We start from the raw sequence: 22318 nt of genomic DNA on the forward strand, positions 1-22318 counted from the left end.
GTTTTTGTATCTCAATCACAGCAATCATTCAGCTGCTTTGCACAGGGCTGCAGACCCGGAATGACCGCCTGCCTGCCCTTTACATTTACCGTTTGTCCCTCGCACTCCTGGCCTCATTTCAACGTCAAGCAAGGTGTCATTCGGAAGCTTCAAAGCTCTACTATTGGATGTAAATGAAATTGGAGTGTCAGGATCTATGTGTTGTAGATGTTTCTTTTCAGGCTTGTGTCATTGTTCCTGGCTGGGCGTGGCTATCTGATTCCTGTTCCCGCCATCTGCTTCCACACAGCTGATTACCATTCAGGGCTCATCAGTGGTGGTATTTAGGTTCCAGGTCAGCCAGCCAGGCCTTTCCACAGAGTTCCGATTCAATCGAGTTTGAACGCAGTTTGTTTCCAGTTCTGATCAACTCCAGTTTGAAATCCATTTGTTTCATAGTACTTTTGGTTGGGCCTTGTTTTGTTTTGGTGAGTGCATGGACCTTTTTGTTCCTGCTTTGTTGTTCTGCTCAGCGTCTCCAGCAGCAGCGCCCAGCCCCCGTGTCTTCAGCTTCATCCTGGTATGTGTGTTTACTCAAATATCAGTATTTCACGTTCCATGTTCTGGTGTCTGTGTTCCGCATAATTGGCTCCAACATTAAAACAACGTGATCGCTGCAGATCATAACATGGAGTAGGTGGGACAGAGTAGTATTGACACAAGTGATTGAAGAGTTCTCCTTCCTGTCAGCTGTATCAGGGCTGAATTATGTCTTCCAGTTTATATTACATAACAGCGCCCCCAGCTGTGGGGCGCTGTTACGTTGGTGGAGTTGAAAGAATGATATGATGGCATCTGGAAATTTGAATGCAATGGAAACAAGTATGTGATGTCTGAGCTCTATCCAGCTTTCTCTGCTAGGGTGCTAGGCCTGTAACTGATGTGAAATATTATAGTGAAACACTTTAATGGCTATTTTAGGTGTGTTCTTAATTTGTACTTTTGAGAAATCCAAGGTAGGTAGGATATTGAAACTTGTGTGTGTTTGTGGCACAACTAAGTATCGATTTGGAATTAATATTGTGTGGGCCATCCATGTCCCACTTGGGTGATGCTGCCAAATGGGTAACATGGGGTGTATTTGCACTTATATGTGTGTTTATATATGTGCATATCATCTAATTTCTTCACATGACTGCCATCTTCTGGTGGAAACAATATGACAGAACCATTTTATTCTCTCACTTTGCTTTCATTCTGCGTGTTACATCATCATCTCACTTCAGTCCTCTGTTGGAGCCTGGAGTCCCATCATAAACTGGCAATATGATGCTGTAACAGGATTATACAAGCAATGAAGATTTTCCTCAGGTTGTTAAAAATCTGTAAAGGGTTAGATAACATTAATAGATAACCTAATTTCATGAAAAACATTAGATAAGTAAACATACAATGAAATAAATGCATTTTGTCCTGCTTTGTATGGACAACATTGTTCGACACACACACACACACACACACACACACACACACACACACACACACACACACACACACACACACACACACACACACACACACACACACACACACACACACACACACACACACACACACACACACACACACACACACACACACACACACACACACACACACACACACACACACACACACACACACACACACACACACACACACACACACACACACACACACACACACACACACACACACACACACACACACACACACACACACACACACACACACACACACACACACACACACACACACACACACACACACACACACACACAGAGACAGACAGAGCAGTGTTGCGGCTGCCTGTCAAAAAGGTGTGAACTGAACTGGGCTCTTCTTCCTGTCATGTTCTCAGTTTAAATGTCAGGAAGTGGTCTGACTTTTTGTTGACAGCAGTCTTCTTCTTCTTTGGGCTACATAAGTCCCACCACCCACCACAATCTAACTGCTTTTGACCACACTGACCTGCTTTTCTCTGGTAACTGTAAAGGAAAATGTACTCGCATGCCAACTAACTTGACATGCTTAAGTGAGCCAACCTTACAAGAGATATCTGTTTTTAATTTACTATTAGAAATTTCTGATCTATTTCAAAGGTTAATTTCATAGATTTGGTCCTTGATGTACTCTTTTTAAAGATGTTCATTTCAATAATTATGCCAACTACACATGATAGAATTTAACTTGCCTCTTGAGTGTCACACTTTAAGGTCTCTTTAAAGCTCTACATTTTCATCAACCATTTGTAAGAATATTTGGCAGAAATCGTATTTAAAGTCCTGGAGTCCTGCTGAAGCCTTCACACCATCTTGTACTTCACCCCACATCCTGTTGATGCCTAAACACAGATCTATTCTGAGTAAACACACTTGGTGGTCGGCCATAGGTGGAAGAGATGGCCAACCACAGCTTACATGTACAAGCGTAGCTGCTGCATGTGGCTTTGCTACTTGTTTCCATGGCAGATCAACTTTAGTTTCAACTTCTAGACTGTAGTCACTGTTGGTGGCAAGTGGGGGAACAGATGTGTGGTCAAAAGGCAAGCAGTAGCAATTTGCCCCTGTTTCCACTTTGAGAGGAGCGCTGCTAACCCTAACCCTTTGTTTGGGCTGGTGAGCAAGAAGTTGAGCCAGCTAGGAAACTGTTTGAAGTTAAACGTTTTACCTGTATATCCACAAAGAGTTAACTCCCATTAGAGCCAGAAATAGCAGCCCTGTTGTTGGCCTCTTTCTGGGTATTATGCTGTAACCTGTGGCTTCCATAGTCTGAGCCTCAGCAATGGGACTGGGAGTGTGCCTTCTGTCTACTGCTACGCCAGGGAGTGTTAACGTCAGACACGGGAGCAGAGCTGCAGTGCACAACAGACTCCTTATATCCTACATTTACGTCTCTGAGTTCCTCGAACACAGCCCCAGTTCTGTTGGAGGCTCTGACCTGGGGCTCAGGGCATCTCAGACCCCATGATGAGGAGTTCACAGGTGCTGAATTTGCTTGCTGGATAGTGTAACCAAAGCCAATGGAATACAAAACCCTCAACTCATTCCTGATTATTCTGTCCACTCACAGGATCCTCTGTCACCTCCTGACTGAGTTGTGGTTATGGGCTGTGGGTAGCAACTGTTGCCTCCAAGACCTCTGTTATGGGATAACTATGAGGATTCCTGTCCTCTCTGAAGTCTTGAATCCTCAACACACAGAGCTTGTCCCCACAGCTATGGCGTCTGGGCCTGTTTATGCGTTCCTCCCATCTGCTCCACCAGCTTTTTGGAAGGTTCAGGTGGTGCAGGCAAAGTTCATCTTGAGGGTGTTGTATTTACTGCTCATGGTCTGGTCCTGGACAATGACATTTCCAATGCAAAGGTCTCCATGGGAGATCCCTCATCCAGATTGGCTTGCACTCAACTGTGTAGGTCTGGGCTTTGAGGGCTTGGAGTAGTGGGTTTGGTTAGATAGACTCTTTACATCACCTGTTCCCTTTAAAACTGGGACAAAATGAGTGCAAATTTGGTTGATGCCAATATAATTCTTACAATTATTATTACATAGCTTGTATGTTTAACAATCGCATCTTTACTCTCTATAATTGGGATTCTACTTCCTGACACTGTAAATCAAACATAGTTATGATGGCTTTGCTAATGTGAAGCAGGTGAAAGACTTCAAAAATGCTCAGTATCGCATGGCGTGGAAGTATCATTGCGTCATAATTTTCAAAAACTGTATGTACTGTAGATAAAATCCGGGATTTGAATTGAATTCTATGTAAATTTAAGAGGAAGTGCGGTTTCTATCTTTCAGCCAATCACTTTGTAAACCTTGATCACCTTGTGTCTAAAGCTTCTCCTTCAGTGGAAAGGCATCAGTTGTGGTGGTGTTGCTGTGTCGCGATGATCAAAAGACTGTTAGCTTTTCTTCTTTTAATGACAATATGTAAGTACAACTCTTTTATTGCAGAAGAAGAAACACCTGTTTGTACTAAGCTCTGTGAAAACTGTTAGATTTGCACAGTATTTCTCAAAGGTTGTTGCAATAATGTTTTGACTCTTTTTTTTTTTTTTTTTTTATAATTTTTGTTGTACATTAATTCTACCTTCAATTGCCTCTTCTCTTCAGGCTTTACTCAAACTGTAGAGGTTCCTCGTCTGATCTCTTTGACTGTGGCTGAACTTGGTGACAGCATTACTCTGCAGTGTCCATTCTCTGGGGACAGATTCTTTAAGTGGTATAAGCAGTCTGTGGGTCATTTGCTCCAAACTGTTGCAAAAGGGGCTCACGGCATACTAGAACTTGACGCAAAATTTCAAGGCTCTCGTTTTACAATCACAAGGGGGGATTCTCAGTATTTTCTTGCCATCACAAATGTGAGTAAAGAAGATGAAGCAGCATACCTCTGCCAATCTGGAACTGTGTATGAGCAGAGTTTTGTTAACGGGACATTTCTGACTGTGAATGGTAAAGTATATTATCAATTTGTGGTTCCATCAATAATCACTAACTTCTACCACCATGCTAAAATATTGATATTGGAGTTCACAATAAAATGCTTTTGCTTTTTCACTGAATCAGTTTACGGTCAGCAAAAGTCTGTCTACGTCAAACAAGACCCAGAGACCGAGTCTGTCCAGCTGGGTGACCCAGTGTCTCTCCAGTGTTCACTTCTCTTCAGGAACCAAAAGAACAGAACTCCGTGTCCAGATAAACGCAGAGTGTCCTGGTTCAGATCTGGAAAATCCCACCCGGGCCTCGTTTACACTCACTGGAACAGTAGTGCTGACTGTATAGCGAGTCCTCCTTCTCAAAGGAGCTGTGTCTACACTCTACCTAAACATATACGGAGCTCCTCTGATGCTGAGACTTACTACTGTGCTGTGGCCACATGTGGAGAGATCCTGTTTGGTGATGGGACCAGAGTGGAAACAAGTACGTGATTTTGCGTTTCCCTCATTAATGCATCTTAACTTTAATTCATTAAGCTGCATGTGTATGTTGATGCGCATAATTCCATGCAGCATATACTTGGCAATTTGAATCAAGTTTGAACTTTTGTCAATTAGTTTATGTTAATATTTTTTATATAAACCAAGCTTGATCCAAAGACCAGTTGAAATTCACACGTTTGTCTCAATGGCGTTATTCCAATCATATGCTTTTGCTATTGCATGTATGTATCGGTTATGTCATATTTTCCATTCAGCATTCTTGTTCACGTGGCTTTCATGTCAATCACATTTGTTCATCTCGTCTCAGAACGTTTTGTTATAGAAAAGCTGTGAAGTTCCATGTTTTCTAGTAAGTAGGTTGCACACAGCTTTAAGAAGCAGCTTAGGAAACTGTTTTTCTATCTTGCCGGCTGACAGGATTCTTGAAACTCATGTTGCACTACTTCCCTAGCGTTCAGTGTCATTGCAGTTGAAGTAGTAACATCAATCACAACCAGTGGTATGAGATACATCTAAGATGATCAGATGGTCTGATTCGTCCTCTGGTAGTCTTCAATATAACAAAGATAAATGAGGAGCTTTTCCTTTTCTGATTCCAGGATCCAGATCTAATTTAGGCCCAGTTGACCTCGTGCTTGGGATTCTCTTGGCCTGCTGTGTTGTTGTAATTTCTGTGCTGTGTTACTTTGTGAAGCAAAGGAGAGTTTGTGAACATTGCAAAGGTATGTTCATCATATATACAAACATTTTACATCCTGTACAGAATACACTTTGTTAAATTATATGTGCATCTGTATAGAGACACATGTTCATGGAAGTTTGATCAAATCCACCTCACTGGATGTGAACCAGCATCATAGGATGAGAAAAAGTCACACTAAATGACAAAAGTGATCAAATAATATTGTGTTTTTATTTATAGGAGCAACAAGTGATTCCATTCATCTTACACGTGGCAACTTGATTGATCGATCAAGCACTGCGGTAAATAAACGTCCCAGTCTCAAACTGACAAAAACAAACAAGCATCTCCTACTTTGAATGCTCTGGAATGTAAATCCAAAATTTTGTCCTAACTTCTGTAATGTATTTACAGGAGACTGAAGAGGAGGCACTGAATTACGCAGCACTGAATTTCTCCACAAGACAAGTTCAGAAAGGGAGGCGGACCAGAGAGTCCCAGCAGGAAAGTGTGTACTCTGATGTGAGATATGAGAACACACCCCACGACATCACACCGGCCCTTTGTGTAGACTGAGCTGAGTCTCACCACAGAGCCCCCAAGGCTCAGCTTCTTGTTTCCTCTTCTGATTACACCTTCTTTCAGCTACATTTGTATCACTGTTTAGTTATAAAACAAATGAGCAAAGCAGAGTAAACAGGACAAAAGAACTAATGTGCAGAATTAGGAAATACATCATTGCTTGAAGTTCATTTTAAGATATGTGCAACAGAATGTGTTTTTCATCATTCTTGATGGCGATTCATTCTATGTGACAGAGTTATGCGTCATTATTATTATTATTATTGGCTTTTTATGGATTTGTTTCTAATACTAAAATAAAATAAAAGTTCAATACAAAGTGGTGGATCAGAGTCAATCAAGCTTTATTGATATATGGTCACAAATGTCCCACAAAATATTTGAACATAAACATGAGTTGACAATGAGATGCTTTGATTTTTAATTCAGACAGTGATAGAAGAGAGTGCAGTATTTGCTGCTGAGTAATCCACTGTTTGACCTGCTAATCCAGTCCAAAAGCGCTGACTGCAGCGTAGATCTGATCTCGCTCTGCTGCTTTTACATCTCTGCTAGCAGTTTTCTTCACAGCAAAGATGACTGCAGAGTAATCCCTCATGTCTCTCTATGGAAATACAGCAGATACATGTCATGCAGTAGAAGAAGTAGAAGTCATAGCAACAACTTTACTGATCCATTATGTTTCCCTAACTGCTGACTCCATTGATCACCTCTGGCTGCTGCAGTATTTGTTTGCAGCTCTGGATTATGAAATAAGAATGGGGGGGAAAAAAAACAGCTGTGAATAATGATTCAATAGTTATGTTGACTGTAACAGTGAATCCACTGGCAAAAAGGCAACAGTGAGTAGAGAAATACCTTTACAGCAGTTGCATGCGTTTGTCTTGATGGCGTGAATGAGGGCAGCTATGACAATCACACTTATGGCCGCATAAGCAGAGAAAACAAACAGAATCCCATTGTGCTTTGCTGAAACAAGAGGAACAGACAGTGGAAATTAATAATTGTTTACTTTGTGCAGAATGTCGTTAAGAATGGAGTTCCCTTTTGTTTCCACTCTGGTCCCATCACCAAACAGGATCTCTCCACATGTGGCCACAGCACAGTAGTAAGTCCCAGCATCAGAGGAGCTCCTGTTTGGACAGAGTGTAGACACAGCTCCTTTGAGAAGAAGGACTCTCCACACAGGCAACACTACTGTTCCAGTGAGTGTAAATGAGGCCTGGGTAGGAATTTCCGGATCTGAACCAGGACACTCTGTGTCCACCTGAGCAGTTAGCTCTGTTCTCTTGGTTCTTGTAGCGCAGTGAACACTGGAGATTCACGTGGTCATCCAGCTGGACAAACTTGGTCTCTGGTTCTTGTTTTACATCGATAGACTTTTGCTGATTGGAATCTGTGTGATATAGTCAAAGGGCAACAAACGGAATAAATAAAATATTTCATTTCCTGATTGATGAAGGTGCATCAGATATGAAAATAATATACGTACCATTCACAGCCAGAAACGTGCTGTTATAGAACTCCTTTGCATATATTGTTCCTACTTGACAAAAGTATGTTGCTTCATCCTCTTTGTTCACATTTGGGATGGTTAGAAAATACTGAGCAGCATCAACTTTGACTGTGAAACGTGAGTTATTAAATTGTCCACTGAGCTTAACTTCACCAAATGTCTCTATAGCAACTGTTTGAGCCATATAGCCTAAAGAATGCTTCTGCCAGTAAAACAGTCCAAAGTTTTTTTGGGAGATCTTGCAGTGCAGTGTGACACTATCACCAACTTCAGCCACAGTCAACACAATCAACTGGGAAACCTCAGCGGTTTGACTCAGGCCTAAAAAAAGACAAACAATCAGAGGTATTCCGCAAAAGAAAAACAAATGAAAAAAGTTTCAGTTACACTTTTTTGTTATTTTTTAAAACAGAAATGAATAGAAAGAGCTACTTAGAATAGTACTTGTCTTATAGTATCTCGTAAGAATTCCACTTACATAATCTTCTGAGAAGATACAAAGCAATCAATCCTCCAATCATGGTGGTACGCAGCTTTGTGTACTCAAGCAAAAATGTGACCTTCTTCCTCATATTGTAACTTTTTGTAACCAAGTGGAAACCATTTGGATTGGCTGATGTGAAAAACACTTCCTCTTCCATTTAGTCAATCTAAGCCATGCGGTTAATCTTCTCATGTTTATACATGCTTGTTGCGATTGTATACATTCATAATAATAATTGTGTGGGAGTGTCAAAACTTCAGATATGCCCACTTATTTATAAAGAATAGAAATTATTTACATCAGTGTCACCTTCAATTGTATCAGGTTTTGTGTCATTCAGATCTGATGAGCAACAATATACAATGCAAGAAAATGTTACTGAGGGTAAGTGTAGAAATATTTTGGCAGACAAATAAAATAAAGTGCATTCAAAAGCTTTAGACCTGGGTCAACCTGCCCCCAAAATTGAACACAGTCTCCTGATTTGTCATCCTGTCCTCTTTCCGGTTCAGAGAGTGGAGGAAAGAAACGTTTATCACCCAACTCCTCCAACATGGCCACGAAGGGAGCATGCACTTGGTTTACCACCACGGTCTATTTGCCCCCATCTTCATCGTGGCTCCAGGAGCTTGTACAGACATGTTAAATCCTCTAACAACTTTGCTGCTCATCATTGTGAGCTATTTCTAGGCACCCCAGCACCCCACCCAATTCTCCAATTGTGAAACCGCTGCAGGGGGGCCAACCTGAGTCTCTGCACAGGGGGGGATGGGGGGTGAATGTTTAACACCTGCACCACCTGCTCGTTATGTCGTAATGTGACCAAATATTTTAGATAGATCCAATACCAGTGACCTTCTTACGTTATCTGTCAATTAATACACTCAAAGATATTATTCAAGATTTTGTTTTGAAGATTTTTGTCAAATCACATCACAGTGTAAAGTTGAAGTTGAAACTAAAGTTGATTTGCTATGGAAACAAATAGCAAAACCACATGCAGCAGCTACGCTTGTACTTGTTACTGTGGTTGCTCATCTCTTTCACCTCTGGCCAACCACCAAGGGTGTTTACTCAGAATAGATCTGTGTACATGCATCAACTGTACAAGAAGGTGGGGAGGCTTCAGCAGGCTTCGTTCAGTTTCATCTGGAATTGATAATGATAGAATCCATGAGTCCACATGGATTTTGCCAGAACTTTACACCAATGATGTAAACTTTTGTAATAGTGGCCTCGTGCAAAAAGATTGTTCTATTCACTATTAAGGTTCCCCAGCGGTTTTATGTTAGATTAATATCTCAAAAAACATACTACGACTACTGTTTCAAGAGTTTAAAAACCAAGTCAGACCACTTCCTGATATCTAAAACTGAGAGCATGACAGGAAGAAGAGCCCAGTTCATGTCACACCTTTTTTTCTTTTTGACAAGTCAGCAGCAACAATGCTTAATGTTCCGTAAAGTGTGTGTGTGTGTGTGTGTGTGTGTGTGTGTGTGTGTGTGTGTGTGTGTGTGTGTGTGTGTGTGTGTGTGTGTGTGTGTGTGTGTGTGTGTGTGTGTGTGTGTGTGTGTGTGTGTGTGTGTGTGTGATATAATTTTGTCCAGAAAATGGTCAGGTAAAGATAGGAGATGATGTAAGACATTTGCACACAGCATAGATAAAGTGACAGGAAATGAAGAGGTCAGTGAGAGGTGCAGGTTAAGAAGTTTAAATGCAACAAAATGCAGACATTGACATTATTCTGCATCTTATTTTAACATTTAACACATTAACATTTTTTTACATTTTTAATAATAAACCAAATTATGCGCCACTATTCAAGGAACATATAAATACCCTGTTTTAGATTGTACAACATCACTGTATAAAACAGGTTTGCCATAGATTTAATAGTGCCCCACCCATGGTTGACATAACTTGTTCACAAACTTTTGCGACCCCAACAATCCTCCATTCTAGGAAGAGGACCTGCATCAGGCTTTGCATTTTTGCGTTTATGAAAGTCAATCCAAGGCCTAAATGTTGAATCAGGCTTCTTAACCAACAGACATGGGGATGGCCAGGCAGAGGAAGAGGGCTCAGCAATACCAGCATAGAATTGACCTCAGATTCTAATATCTCAAACTTGTCAGGAGATAGTTGGTAAAAATGCGGTTCAAATGAGTGCAAGATGATGGACTCTCGAATAAGTTGGATAAGACTGAATGATGCATTCATCATATACAATGTATCGTTGTCGAGAAAATCATTAAAAACACATTCTGTTGCACTGAGTGCAAATTCTTTATAAAAGGAATTAAAAGCAGCGACTGTATTTCCCATTTCTGCACATTAGTTCATGATTAGTTCTCGCTCTCTGAGCCTTGCCCTGTTCAGTCTACTTAAAGGGCCGGTGCGAGATTGTGGGGTGTGTTCTCACATCAGAGTACACACTTTCCTGCTGGGTCTCTCTCATCCCTCTCCCTTTCTGAACTTGCCTTGTGGAGAAATTCAGTGCTGCGTAATTCAGTGCCTCCTCTTCAGACTCCTGTAAAAACATTATAGGAGTTAGGACATCAATTTAGATGTATGTTCCAGAGCATTCAAAGTAGGAGACGCTGTGAAATGTTTGTTTTTCTTAGTTTTTGTCAGACTGTGAAGTTAATTTACCGCAGCATTTATTTGTTCCATCGACTTGCCATGTGTAAGATGAATGGAAGCACTTGTTGCTCCTATTAATGAAACCAAGCAATTATATAATTAGGTACATTATGTAAAACTGAAGTAAACAAACTGCATCTTATATTGATGACGTGTAATGGTTTGTGTATATGATGAACATACCTTTGCAATGTTCACAAATCCTGCTTCGCTTCACAAAATAACAGAGCACAGAAATTACAATCAGACAGCAGACCAGGAGGATCCCAAGCACGAGGGCAACTGGGCCCAATTCTGATCCTGGAATCAGAAAAAGTGAAACTCCTCATTTATCTTTGTTTTATTCATTCATAAACTATTTTTTTCATTTCTCATCACTGCTTTGGGAGGCCCAACATGAATTCCATCTCTTAAATAGGTGTAATTTAATTTTCAATCTTACTTTCTCTAGTGCTTTTCCATAACATGTTTTAAGAAGAGTTGAATGAATGTGATTGATGTGAAAGCCACTAAAAGAAAAAGCTGAATAGAAAATATGACTGATCTGTGAATGATATCACTGAAGTGTGCATGAAATATATAAAGGGTATGATTGGAATAAGACCATTGAGACAAACATGTCCATTTTAACTACTTTTTGGTTCAAACTTAAAAAAGTCTTCTATTCTATTTTTCTAAAACAAAAATGAGTAAATTAGTTTATTTATTTAATATGTCCAGAACGACAAAATAAGTCCATAATAATGGTCCTTTTGCATCGTTATATTAAAACACTACTGACAGCATTAGGTGGTGAAATCAGATGAATTTTTCAACAAAAAAACAGACATGTTGATAATTATAACATCACGTACTTGTTTCCACTCTGGTCCCATCACCAAACAGGATCTCTCCACATGTGGCCACAGCACAGTAGTAAGTCCCAGCAGCAGAGGAGCTCGCTTTATGTTTAGACAGAGTGTAGACACAGCTCCTTTGAGAAGAAGGGCTCTCCACACAGGCAGCACTACTGTTCCAATGAGTGTAAACAAGGCCCGGGTGGGATTTTCCAGATCTGAACCAGGACACTCTGCGTTTATCTGGACACTCAGTTCTGTTCTCTTGGTTCCCGAAGAGAAGCGAACACTGGAGAGACACTGGGTCGCCCAGCTGGACAGACTTGGTCTCTGGGTCTTGTTTCACGTAGACAGACTTTTGCAGATCGTAATCTGAGTGTCCAGTGAAAAAAGCAAAAGCATTTTATTGTGAAATTCAATATCAATATCTTAGCATGGTGGTAGAAGTTAGTGATTATTGATGGAACCACAAATTGATAATATACTTTACCATTCACAGTCAGAAATGTCCCATTAACAAAACTCTGCTCATATGCAGTTCCAGTTTGGCAGAGGTATGTTGCTTCATCTTCTTTGCGCACATTTGTGATGACAAGAAAATACTGAGAAACCTCCTTTGTGATTGTAAAACGAGAGTTTTCAAATTCTCCAAGGAGATTTATTTTGTCATAGCTCGCTTTTGCAACAGTTTGGAGCAAATAACCCACAGACTGCTTATACCAGTAAAAGAATCTATCTCTCCCCTTAGAGACTGGACACTGCAGAGTAATGCTGTCACCAAGTTCAACCACAGTCAAAGAGATTGGACGAGGAACCTCTACAGTTTGAGTTAAGCCTGAAGAGAAGAGACATTGAAAGTAAAATAAATGTACAGGAAAAGTTTTTTAAAAAAGAGATATTTATGTCATCAACCATCAAATACTGTATAATTTGTTAAATATCACAAAGTTTTCACATAGAGCTTAGTACAAACAGGTGTTTCTTCTTCTACAATAAAAGAGTTGTACTTACATATTGTCATTAAAAGAAGAAAAGCACACGGTCTTTCAATCATCGCGGCACAGCAACACCACCACAACTGATGCCTTTCCACTGAAGGAGAAGCTTTAGACACAAGGGGATCAAGGTTTACAAAGTGATTGGCTGGAAGATAGAAACCGCACTTCCTCTTACATTTGCATAGAAATATAGAATATGTATTCTTTATATGTATAGAATAATAATATATGTATTCTATATATGTATAGAATACATATTCAAGATCCCAGATCTCATTTATGCCAATCTAAACTGTACAGTTTTGTTCTTTGAATTATTACACAATATGGTATTTCCATGTAATACAACTCTGAGCAAGAATTTCTTCGCTTCTCATCAGCAAAGTCATCATAACCATGTTTCATTTACAGGGTCAAGGAGTAGAATCCCTAGCACAAAGAGTAAAGACATGATGATAAAAAACACAAAAATCTATATAATTAGGGGTTCAAGCACAAAGTTCAAGAACCCTGTTGTTTTTGCTCAGATTTCTATTATTATTGTTTTTCTCCAGCCAAAATTGTCCTTAAACTCATTCTGTGGCCAAAACAACATGTAGATGTTACATTTGGAGAGAAGGGAGTTTTTTCATTTATTAAATGCATTACTGTTTTGTTGTTGGGCCCCGAAATTTCAATTTTATTATCATTTTACTTTCTGAATACTGTATATTTGTTCTTGTTCACTACATTGTTTAAACTGAATGCATTCTGTTGGATGTCCATTCCTGCTCTCCTAGCCTTAACTTAATTATCTGGTCCTGATTTCCATACAAAATTCTGTGGTCCCAAATTCCAGTACACGGCTGCAGGAGCTTGGACAGACATTGGGCCCTGACATGTTAAACACTGAGCACACTAGCTTCAGTCTCATTAGAACTTAGCTGCTCATCATTGTGAGTTATTTCTACTCACCCCAGCACTCCACCCACTTCTCCCATGATAGAACTGACCCTGCCACTCTCTGGCTGGACTGTGTTCCTGTCTTATCTCTGTGTGTGTGTGTGTTTATTCACAATGAGTAATGTATATTTCTTTGGTGCTGCAGGGAAGCAAACCTGGGTTCTGCACCACCTGCTCTTTATGCTCCTAATGTGACTGAATATTGGACACATCCAAAGCCACATACCTTCAAATGTTTTATGTACATTCATTCATTCAATTAATATAATGAAAATATTCTTTTATTGACATTTTAGATTGTCAGTTCTGGTGTCGTTTCACAGCACTGTACAAAGTTGAGGTTGATTTGCCATGGAAACAAATAGCAAAGCCACATGCAGCAGCTACGCTTGTACATATGTACGTATGCTGTAGTTGGCCATCTCTTTCACCTCTGGCCAACCACCAAGTGTGTTTACTCAGAATAGATCTGTGATCATCAACAGGATGTGTGGTGAAGTACAACAGGGTGGGGAGGCTTCAGCAGGATTCATTTAGTTTACCTGCTTGCTTTAGTTTCAGCTTTGTTGAATATGACACTTCCTGACTAAAATGTACTGTAGTAGAAGATGACAGGAAGAAGAGCCCAGTTCAGTTTAACACTTTTGTGATAGACAGCCGCAACAATGCTCTACGTTCCATATAGTGTTTGTCTGGGTGTGTGTGTGTGTGTGTGTGTGTGTGTGTGTGTGTGTGTGTGTGTGTGTGTGTGTGTGTGTGTGTGTGTGTGTGTGTGTGTGTGTGTGTGTGTGTGTGTGTGTGTGTGTGTGTGTGTGTGTGTGTGTGTGTGTGTGTGTGTGTGTGTGTGTGTTTCAGTCCTTGTGTTTAACTATGGCCATACCATTGCGTATGTTGTGTGTGTGTGAGATAGTGAAGAGTTTTGTGTCCGTGCTAAATTGTGGGAGACAGAGGGTGAGAAGGACTGTGTATGCGTGCGCACGTGCTTGCGTGTGTGTGTATTAAAACCAGTGCTGTAACTGTTTATCAATGACATGAGGTAATAATCTATTATTGTTATCTAACCCTGTAGAGACATTGAACAATTACCTGAGGAAAATCTTCATTGCTTGTATAATCCTGTAACAGCCTCATATTACCAGTTTATGGTGGGACTCCAGGCTCCAACAGAGGACTGAAGGGAGATGATGATGAAGTATCATGCAGAATGAAAGCAAAGTGAGTGAATAAAATGGTTCTGTCACATAGTTTTCCACCAGAAGATGGCAGTCATGTGAAGAAAGGACATGCTTTAACAGATTTGCACATTTCAAAGCTGAAGTGACAGAAAATGAAGTGATCAGTGAGAGGTGGAGGTTAAGTGGATTACATACAAATACAATCTGTTTTTGTATCTCAATCACAGCAATCATTCAGCTGCTTTGCACAGGGCTGCAGGCCCGGAATGACCGCCTGCCTGCCCTTTACATTTACCGTTTGTCCCTCGCACTCCTGGCCTCATTTCAACGTCAAGCAAGGTGGCATTCTGAAGCTTCAAAGCTCTACTATTGGATGTAAATGAAATTGGAGTGTCAGGATCTATGTGTTGTAGATGTTTGTTTTCAGGCTTGTGTCATTGTTCCTGGCTGGGCGTGGCTATCTGATTCCTGTTCCCGCCATCTGCTTCCACACAGCTGATTACCATTCAGGGCTCATCAGTGGTGGTATTTAGGTTCCAGGTCAGCCAGCCAGGCCTTTCCACAGAGTTCCGATTCAATCGAGTTTGAACGCAGTTTGTTTCCAGTTCTGATCGACTCCAGTTTGAAATCCATTTGTTTCATAGTATTTTTGGTTGGGCCTTGTTTTGTTTTGGTGAGTGCATGGACCTTTTTGTTGTTCCTGCTTTGTTGTTCTGCTCAGCGTCTCCAGCAGCAGCGCCCAGCCCCCGTGTCTTCAGCTTCATCCTGGTATGTGTGTTTACTCAAATATCAGTATTTCGCGGTCCATGTTCTGGGGTCTGTGTTCTGCATTATTGACTCCAACATTAAAACAACGTGATCGCTGCAGATCATAACATGGAGTAGGTGGGACAGAGTAGTATTGACACAAGTGATTGAAGAGTTTTCCTTCCTGTCAGCTGTATCAGGGCTGAATTATGTCTTCCAGTTTATATTACATAACAGCGCCCCCAGCTGTGGGGCACTGTTACTTTGGTGGAGTTATGGTTGAAAGAATGATATGATGGCATCTGGAAATTTAAATGCAATGGAAACAAGTATGTGATGTCTGAGCTCTATCCAGCTTTCTCTGCTAGGGTGCTAGGCCTGTAACTGATGTGAAATATTATATTCAAACACTCTAATGGCTATTTTAGGTGTGTTCTTAATTTGTACTTTTAAGAAATCCAAGGAAGGTAAGATATTGAAACTTGTGTGTTTGTGGCACTACTAAGTATCGATTTGGAATTAATATTGTGTGGGCCATCCATGTCCCACTTGGGTGATGCTGCCAAATGGGTAACATGGGGTGTATTTGCACTTATATATTTATATATATGTGTGTTTATATATGTGCATATCATCTAATTTCTTCACATGACTGCCATCTTCTGGTGGAAACAATATGACAGAACCATTTTATTCTCTCACTTTGCTTTCATTCTGCGTATTACATCATCATCTCACTTCAGTCCTCTGTTGGAGCCTGGAGTCCCATCATAAACTGGCAATATGATGCTGTAACAGGATTATACAAGCAATGAAGATTTTCCTCAGGTTGATGTTAAAAATCTGTAAAGGATTAGATAACATTAATAGATAACCTAATTTCATGAAAAACATGAGATAAGTAAACATACCACACACACACACACACACACACACACAGGCTCCCTGACAAACACGCTGAGCAGTGTTGCGGCTGTCTGTCAAAAAGGTGTGAACTAACTGAACTGGGCTCTTCTTCCTGTCATGTTCTCAGTTTAAATGTCAGGAAGTGGTCTGACTTTTTGTTAACACTTTTAGACAAGATAAGGATTAGACAACAGTATTATTCATAAACTACAAGAGTTTATTATTTGGGGCAGGACAGTGAGACAAACTCTCCCATAGATCTTCTGTTTGGCACTGAGCTTTTGTATTGCAGCAGTCAGGCTTTGGTGCTCTTCTTTGGGCTACATAAGTCCCACCACCCACCACAATCTAACTGCTTTTGACCACACTGACCTGCTTTTCTCTGGTAACTGTAAAGGAAAATGTACTCACACGGCAAACTAACTTGAAATGCTTAACTGAGCCAACCTTACAAGAGTGTGTTTTTAATTTACTACTAGATGTTCATTGCCAGAACTACTACACATATTTGTATCTAACCTGCCTCTTGAGTGTCACTCTTCACTCTGTTCACATGTCATATTCAACCAAGCTAAAACTAAAGCAAGCAGGTAAAGTAAATGAGTCCTGCTGAAGCCTTCCCACCATCTTGTACTTCACCCCACATCCTGTTGATGCCTAAACACAGATCTATTCTGAGTAAACACACTGGTGGTCGGCTAGAGGTGAAAGAGATGGCCAACCACAGCTTACATGTACAAGCGTAGCTGCTGCATGTGGCTTTGCTACTTGTTTCCATGGCAGATCAACTTTAGTTTCAACTTCTAGACTCTGTTCACTGTTGGGGGCAAGTGGAGGAACAGATGTGTGGTCAAAAGGCAAGCAGTAGCAATTTGCCCCTGTTTCCACTTTGAGAGGAGCGCTGCTAACCCTAACCCTTTGTTTGGGCTGGTGAGCAAGAAGTTGAGCCAGCTAGGAAATGGTTTGAGGTTAAACGTTTTACCTGTATATCTACAAAGAGTTAACTCCCATTAGAGCCAGAAATAGCAGCCCTGTTGTTGGCCTCTTTCTGGGTATTATGCCGTTACCTGTGGCTTCCATAGTCTGAGCCTCAGCAATGGGACTGGGAGTGCTCCTTCTGTCTACTGCTACGTAAGCTAAGTGCAGTACAGACTCCTTATGTCCTGCATTTACGTCTCTAAGTTCCTCGAACACAGCCCAAGTTCTGTTGGAGGCTCTGACCTGGGGCTCAGGGCATCTCAGACCCCATGATGATGAGTTCACAGGTGCTGAATTTGCTTGCTGGATAGTGTAACCAAAGCCAATGGAATACAAAACCCTCAACTCATTCCTGATTATTCTGTCCACTCACAGGATCCTCTGTCACCTCCTGACTGAGTTGTGGTTATGGGCCCAGGGTAGCAACTGTTGCCTCCAAGACCTCTGTTATCAGATCAGAATTGCTTTATTTCCCAATTAAGTTTACACTTAAGAGGAATTTGCTGCGGTTCCAGGTGCGAACGTATAACATATGAGAATGAGGTTATGGGATATGAGGATTCCTGTCCTCTCTGAAGTCTTGAATCCTCAACACACAACACCCTCACAGCAATGGCGTCTGGGCCTGTTTATTTGTTCCTCCCATCTTCTCCACCAGCTTTTTGGAAGGTTCAGGTGGTGCAGGCAAAGTTCATCTTGAGGGTGTTGTATTTACTGCTCATGGTCTGGTCCTGGACAATGACATTTCTAATGCAAAGGTCTCCATGGGAGATCTCTCATCCAGATTGACTTGCACTCAACTGTGTAGGTCTGGGCTACTAGATAGACTCTTTAGAACACCTGTTCCCTTAAAACTGGGACAATATGAGTGCAAATTTGGTTGATGCCAATATAATTCTAACAATTATTATTGCATAGATTGTATGTTTAACAATCACGTCTGTAACTCTGTGATTGGGATTCTACTTCCTGACACTGTGAATTAAACATGGTAATGATGGCTTCGCTAATGTGAAGCAGGTGAAAAACTTCAAAAATGCTTAATATGGCATGGCAGTATCATGGTGTCATAATTTTCAAAAACTGTACATAAATGAAATCTGGGATTTGAATTCAATTCTATGTAAATTTCAGAGGAAGTGCGTTCTCTATTTTTCAGCCAATCACTTTGCAAGCCTTGATCACCTTGTGTCTTAAGCTTCTCCTTCAGTGGAAAGGCATCAGTTGTGGTGGTGTTGCTGTGTCGCGATGATCAGGAGACTGTTTGCTTTTCTTTTAATTACAATATGTAAGTACAACTTTTATTGTAGAAGAAGAAACACCTGTTTGTACTAAGCTCTATGTGAAAACATTGTTGTATTATACAGTATTTCGCAAAGGTTGTTGCAATAATGTTTTGACTCTTTTTTTTTTTTAATCATTTTTGTTGGTGTACATTAATTCTACCTTCAATTACCTCTTCTCTTCAGGCTTAACTCAAACTGTAGAGGTTCCTCGTCTGATCTCTTTGACTGTGGCTGAATTTGGTGACAGCATTACTCTGCAGTGTCCAGCCTCTGGAGACAGATTCTTTCACTGGTATAAGCAGTCTGTGGGTTATTTGCTCCAAACTGTTGCAAAAGGGGCTCACGGCATACTAGAACTTGACGCAAAATTTCAAGACTCCCGTTTTACAATCACAAGGGGGGATTCTCAGTATTTTCTTGCCATCACAAATGTGAGTAAAGAAGATGAAGCAGCATACCTCTGCCAAACTGGAACTGTGTTTGAGCAGAGTTTTGTTAACGGGACATTTCTGACTGTGAATGGTAAAGTATATTATCAATTTGTGGTTCCATCAATAATCACTAACTTCTACCACCATGCTAAAATACTGATTTTGAATTTCACAATAAAATGCTTTTGCTTTTTCACTGGACACTCAGATTACGATCTGCAAAAGTCTGTCTACGTCAAACAAGACCCAGAGACCAAGTCTGTCCAGCTGGGCGACCCAGTGTCTCTCCAGTGTTCACTTTACTTGAGGAACCAAGAGAACAGAACTCAGTGTCCAGATAAACGCAGAGTGTCCTGGTTCAGATCTGGAAAATCCCACCCGGGCCTCGTTTACACTCACTGGAACAGTAGTGCTGACTGTATAGTGAGTCCTCCTTCTCAAAGGAGCTGTGTCTACACTCTACCTAAACATATACGGAGCTCCTCTGATGCTGGGACTTACTACTGTGCTGTGGCCACATGTGGAGAGATCCTGTTTGGTGATGGGACCAGAGTGGAAACAAGTACGTGATGTTGCGTTTCCCTCATTAATGCATCTTAACTTTATTTCATTAAGCTGCATGTGTGTGTTGATGCGCATAATTCCATGCAGCATATACTTGGCAATTTGAATCTAATTTCATTCAAGTTTGAACTTTTGTCAATTAGTTTATGTTAATATTTTTTGTATAAACCAAGCTTGATCCAAAGACCAGTTGAAATTCACACGTTTGTCTCAATGGCGTTATTCCAATCATATGCTTTTGCTATTTAATGTGTGTATCAGTTATGTCATATTTTCCATTCAGCATTCTTGTTCACGTGGCTTTCATGTCGATCACATTTGTTCATCTCGTCTCAGAACGTTTTGTTATAGCAAAGCTGTGAAGTTCCATGTTTTCTAGTAAGTAGGTTGCACACAGCTTTGAGAAGCAGCTTAGGAAACTGTCTTGCCGGCTGACAGGATTCTTGCCACTCATGTTGCACTACTTCTCTAGCGTTCAGTGTCATTGCAGTTGAAGTAGTTACATCAATCACAACCAGTGGTATGAGATACATCAAAGATGATCAGATGGTCTGATTCTTGCTCTGGTAGTCTTCAATATAACAAAGATAAATGAGTTTTGCCTTTTCTGATTCCAGGATCCAGATCTAATTTAGGCCCAGTTGACCTCGTGCTTGGGATCCTCTTGGCCTGCTGTGTTGTTGTAATTTCTGTGCTGTGTTACTTTGTGAAGCAAAGGAGAGTTTGTGAACATTGCAAAGGTATGTTCATCATATACACAAACATTTTACATCCTGTACAGAATACACTTTGTTAAATTATATGTGCATCTGTAAAGAGACACATGTTCATGGAAGTTTGATCAAATCCACCTCACTGGATGTGAACCAGCATCATAGGATGAGAAAAAGTCACACTAAATGACAAAAGTAATCAAATAATAGTGTTTTTATTTATAGGAGCAACAAGTTCTTCCATTCATCTTACACATGGCAAGTCAGCTGTTGACCGATCAAGCGCTGCGGTAAATAAACGTCCCAATCTAAAACTGACAAAAACAAACATTTCACATCATCTCCTACTTTGAATGCTCTGGAATGTAAATCTAAATTGATGTCCTAACTTCTGTAATGTATTTACAGGAGACTGAAGAGGAGGCACTGAATTACGCAGCACTGAATTTCTCCACAAGGCAAGTTCAGAAAGGGAGGCGGACCAGAGAGTCCCAGCAGGAAAGTGTGTACTCTGATGTGAAAACACACCCCACGACACTTCACCGGCCCTTTGTGTAGACTGAGCAGAGTCTCACCACAGAGCCCCCAAGGCTCAGCTTCTTGTGTTTCCTCATCTGAGTAAGCCTTCAGTTTTCTTAAGCTACATTTGTATCACTGTTACACTACTCACAAAAAGTTAGGGATATTCAGCTTTCGGGTGAAATTTCAGGATGAACCTCAAATGCCTACCCTCTCTAAGCTTTTGAATGCACATGTCCAACTGTTCAATGTTTCAGTACTTTTTGCACAACTTGCTCTTCTCTAACAAAGAGCTTAACGGTAAAATTCACAACATGTGTTTGATCCATGAATCGACCAATAAATGTCCTGGTTCAATCAGAATTGGTATTTAAACAGTCCTCCATCATGCTGTTCACATTTTGACATCAAGAGACCAAGACGACACCTAACAACTGATCAACAGTACCTCGCCATTGCAAGGCTTCACACAGGATGTTCTCAGACGGAAGTGGCCACTGAGCTTAGAGTGTCAGAGTGTCATCAGCAGGTTGCAATAGAGATACAGAGAGACTGGAAGAGTCACAGAAAGGCATAGAAGTGGACGTCCTTTGGCCACATCCCACACTGATGACCGCTTCATTGTGAACAGTGCCCTGCGGAACCGGATGATGAATCCCACTCAACTCAAACTGTGCATTTGAGTTCTGATCGGTTGTATTGCTTTTTTTTTTTTTAGGGGGAATGCTATGCGATCTACCCACATTACCTTCGCGATCGATCGACGTATTGGGCACCCCTGCTCTAAGCTCAGTGGCCACTTCCGTCTGAGAACATCCTGTTTGAAGCATCGCAATGGCGAGGTACTGTTGATCAATTGTTAGGTGTCATCTTGGTCTCACAATGTCAAAATGTTAACAGCATGATGAGGAGGACTGTTTAAATACCAATTCTGATTGAACCAGGACATTTATTGGTCGATTCATGGATTAAACACATGTTGTGAATCTTACCATTAAGCTCTTTGTTAGGGAACAGCAAGTTGTGCAACAAGTACTGAAACATTGAACAGTTGGACATGTGCATTCAAAAGTTTAGAGAAGGTCACATTAAGTTCACCTGTAAGGGTTATAGTGCATTTTAGGTTCATCTTGAAATTTCACCCGAAAGCCAAATATCCCTAACTTTTTACTGTAAGTTATAAAACAAATGAGCAAACAGGACAAAATAACTAATGTGCAGATTTAGGAAATACATTCACTGCTTTAAGTTCATTTTAAGATTTGTGCAACAATGTGTTTTTCATCATTCTTAATGGCAATACATTCTATGTAACAGTTATGCTTCATTGTAAGTATTATTGGCTTTTTATG

At 40.7% G+C, this 22318-nt stretch overlaps 3 protein-coding genes and 1 pseudogene across 9 annotated transcripts in view; 2 read left to right on the forward strand and 2 right to left on the reverse strand.

Moving 5' to 3' along the window:
* The window catches only part of LOC142999432 (uncharacterized), a 90632-nt gene that overhangs the window by 54614 nt on the left and 13700 nt on the right, over nt 1–22318 (forward strand). The window lies entirely within an intron of this gene.
* Nucleotides 3846–22276, forward strand: LOC142999423 (uncharacterized). 6 transcript variants are annotated; one of them, XM_076148987.1, is made up of 7 exons: nt 3851–3954; nt 4138–4476; nt 19379–19732; nt 20352–20474; nt 20673–20737; nt 20856–21065; nt 21685–22262. In XM_076148987.1, exons 1-6 carry the CDS (start codon nt 3912–3914, stop codon nt 21003–21005), a joined length of 1074 nt encoding a protein of 357 aa, XP_076005102.1. In that variant the 5' UTR covers nt 3851–3911; the 3' UTR covers nt 21006–21065; nt 21685–22262. The 6 variants fall into 6 exon arrangements, with proteins under 6 accessions (XP_076005101.1, XP_076005102.1, XP_076005099.1 ...); XM_076148988.1 differs by lacking the exon at nt 4138–4476 and adding an exon at nt 18923–19261 and having other exon boundaries at nt 3896–3954; nt 21685–22276; XM_076148986.1 differs by lacking the exons at nt 19379–19732; nt 20352–20474; nt 20673–20737; nt 20856–21065; nt 21685–22262 and adding exons at nt 4591–4944; nt 5564–5686; nt 5887–5948; nt 6061–6550 and having other exon boundaries at nt 3846–3954.
* On the reverse strand, nt 6638–8385 carry LOC142999433 (uncharacterized; annotated as a pseudogene).
* On the reverse strand, nt 10174–13717 carry LOC142999427 (uncharacterized). The gene is made up of 7 exons (XM_076148991.1): nt 13660–13717; nt 12719–12811; nt 12198–12542; nt 11726–12079; nt 11055–11171; nt 10881–10942; nt 10174–10758 (listed from the first exon to the last, which is right to left on the reverse strand). Exons 2-7 carry the CDS (start codon nt 12759–12761, stop codon nt 10609–10611), a joined length of 1071 nt encoding a protein of 356 aa, XP_076005106.1. The 5' UTR covers nt 12762–12811; nt 13660–13717; the 3' UTR covers nt 10174–10608.

Source organism: Genypterus blacodes, unplaced genomic scaffold (assembly GCF_046128005.1).
Source record: "Genypterus blacodes isolate CSIRO-AG114 ecotype Tasmania unplaced genomic scaffold, CSIRO-AGI_Gbla_v1 ptg000044l_1, whole genome shotgun sequence".
Lineage (NCBI taxonomy): Eukaryota > Metazoa > Chordata > Actinopteri > Ophidiiformes > Ophidiidae > Genypterus > Genypterus blacodes.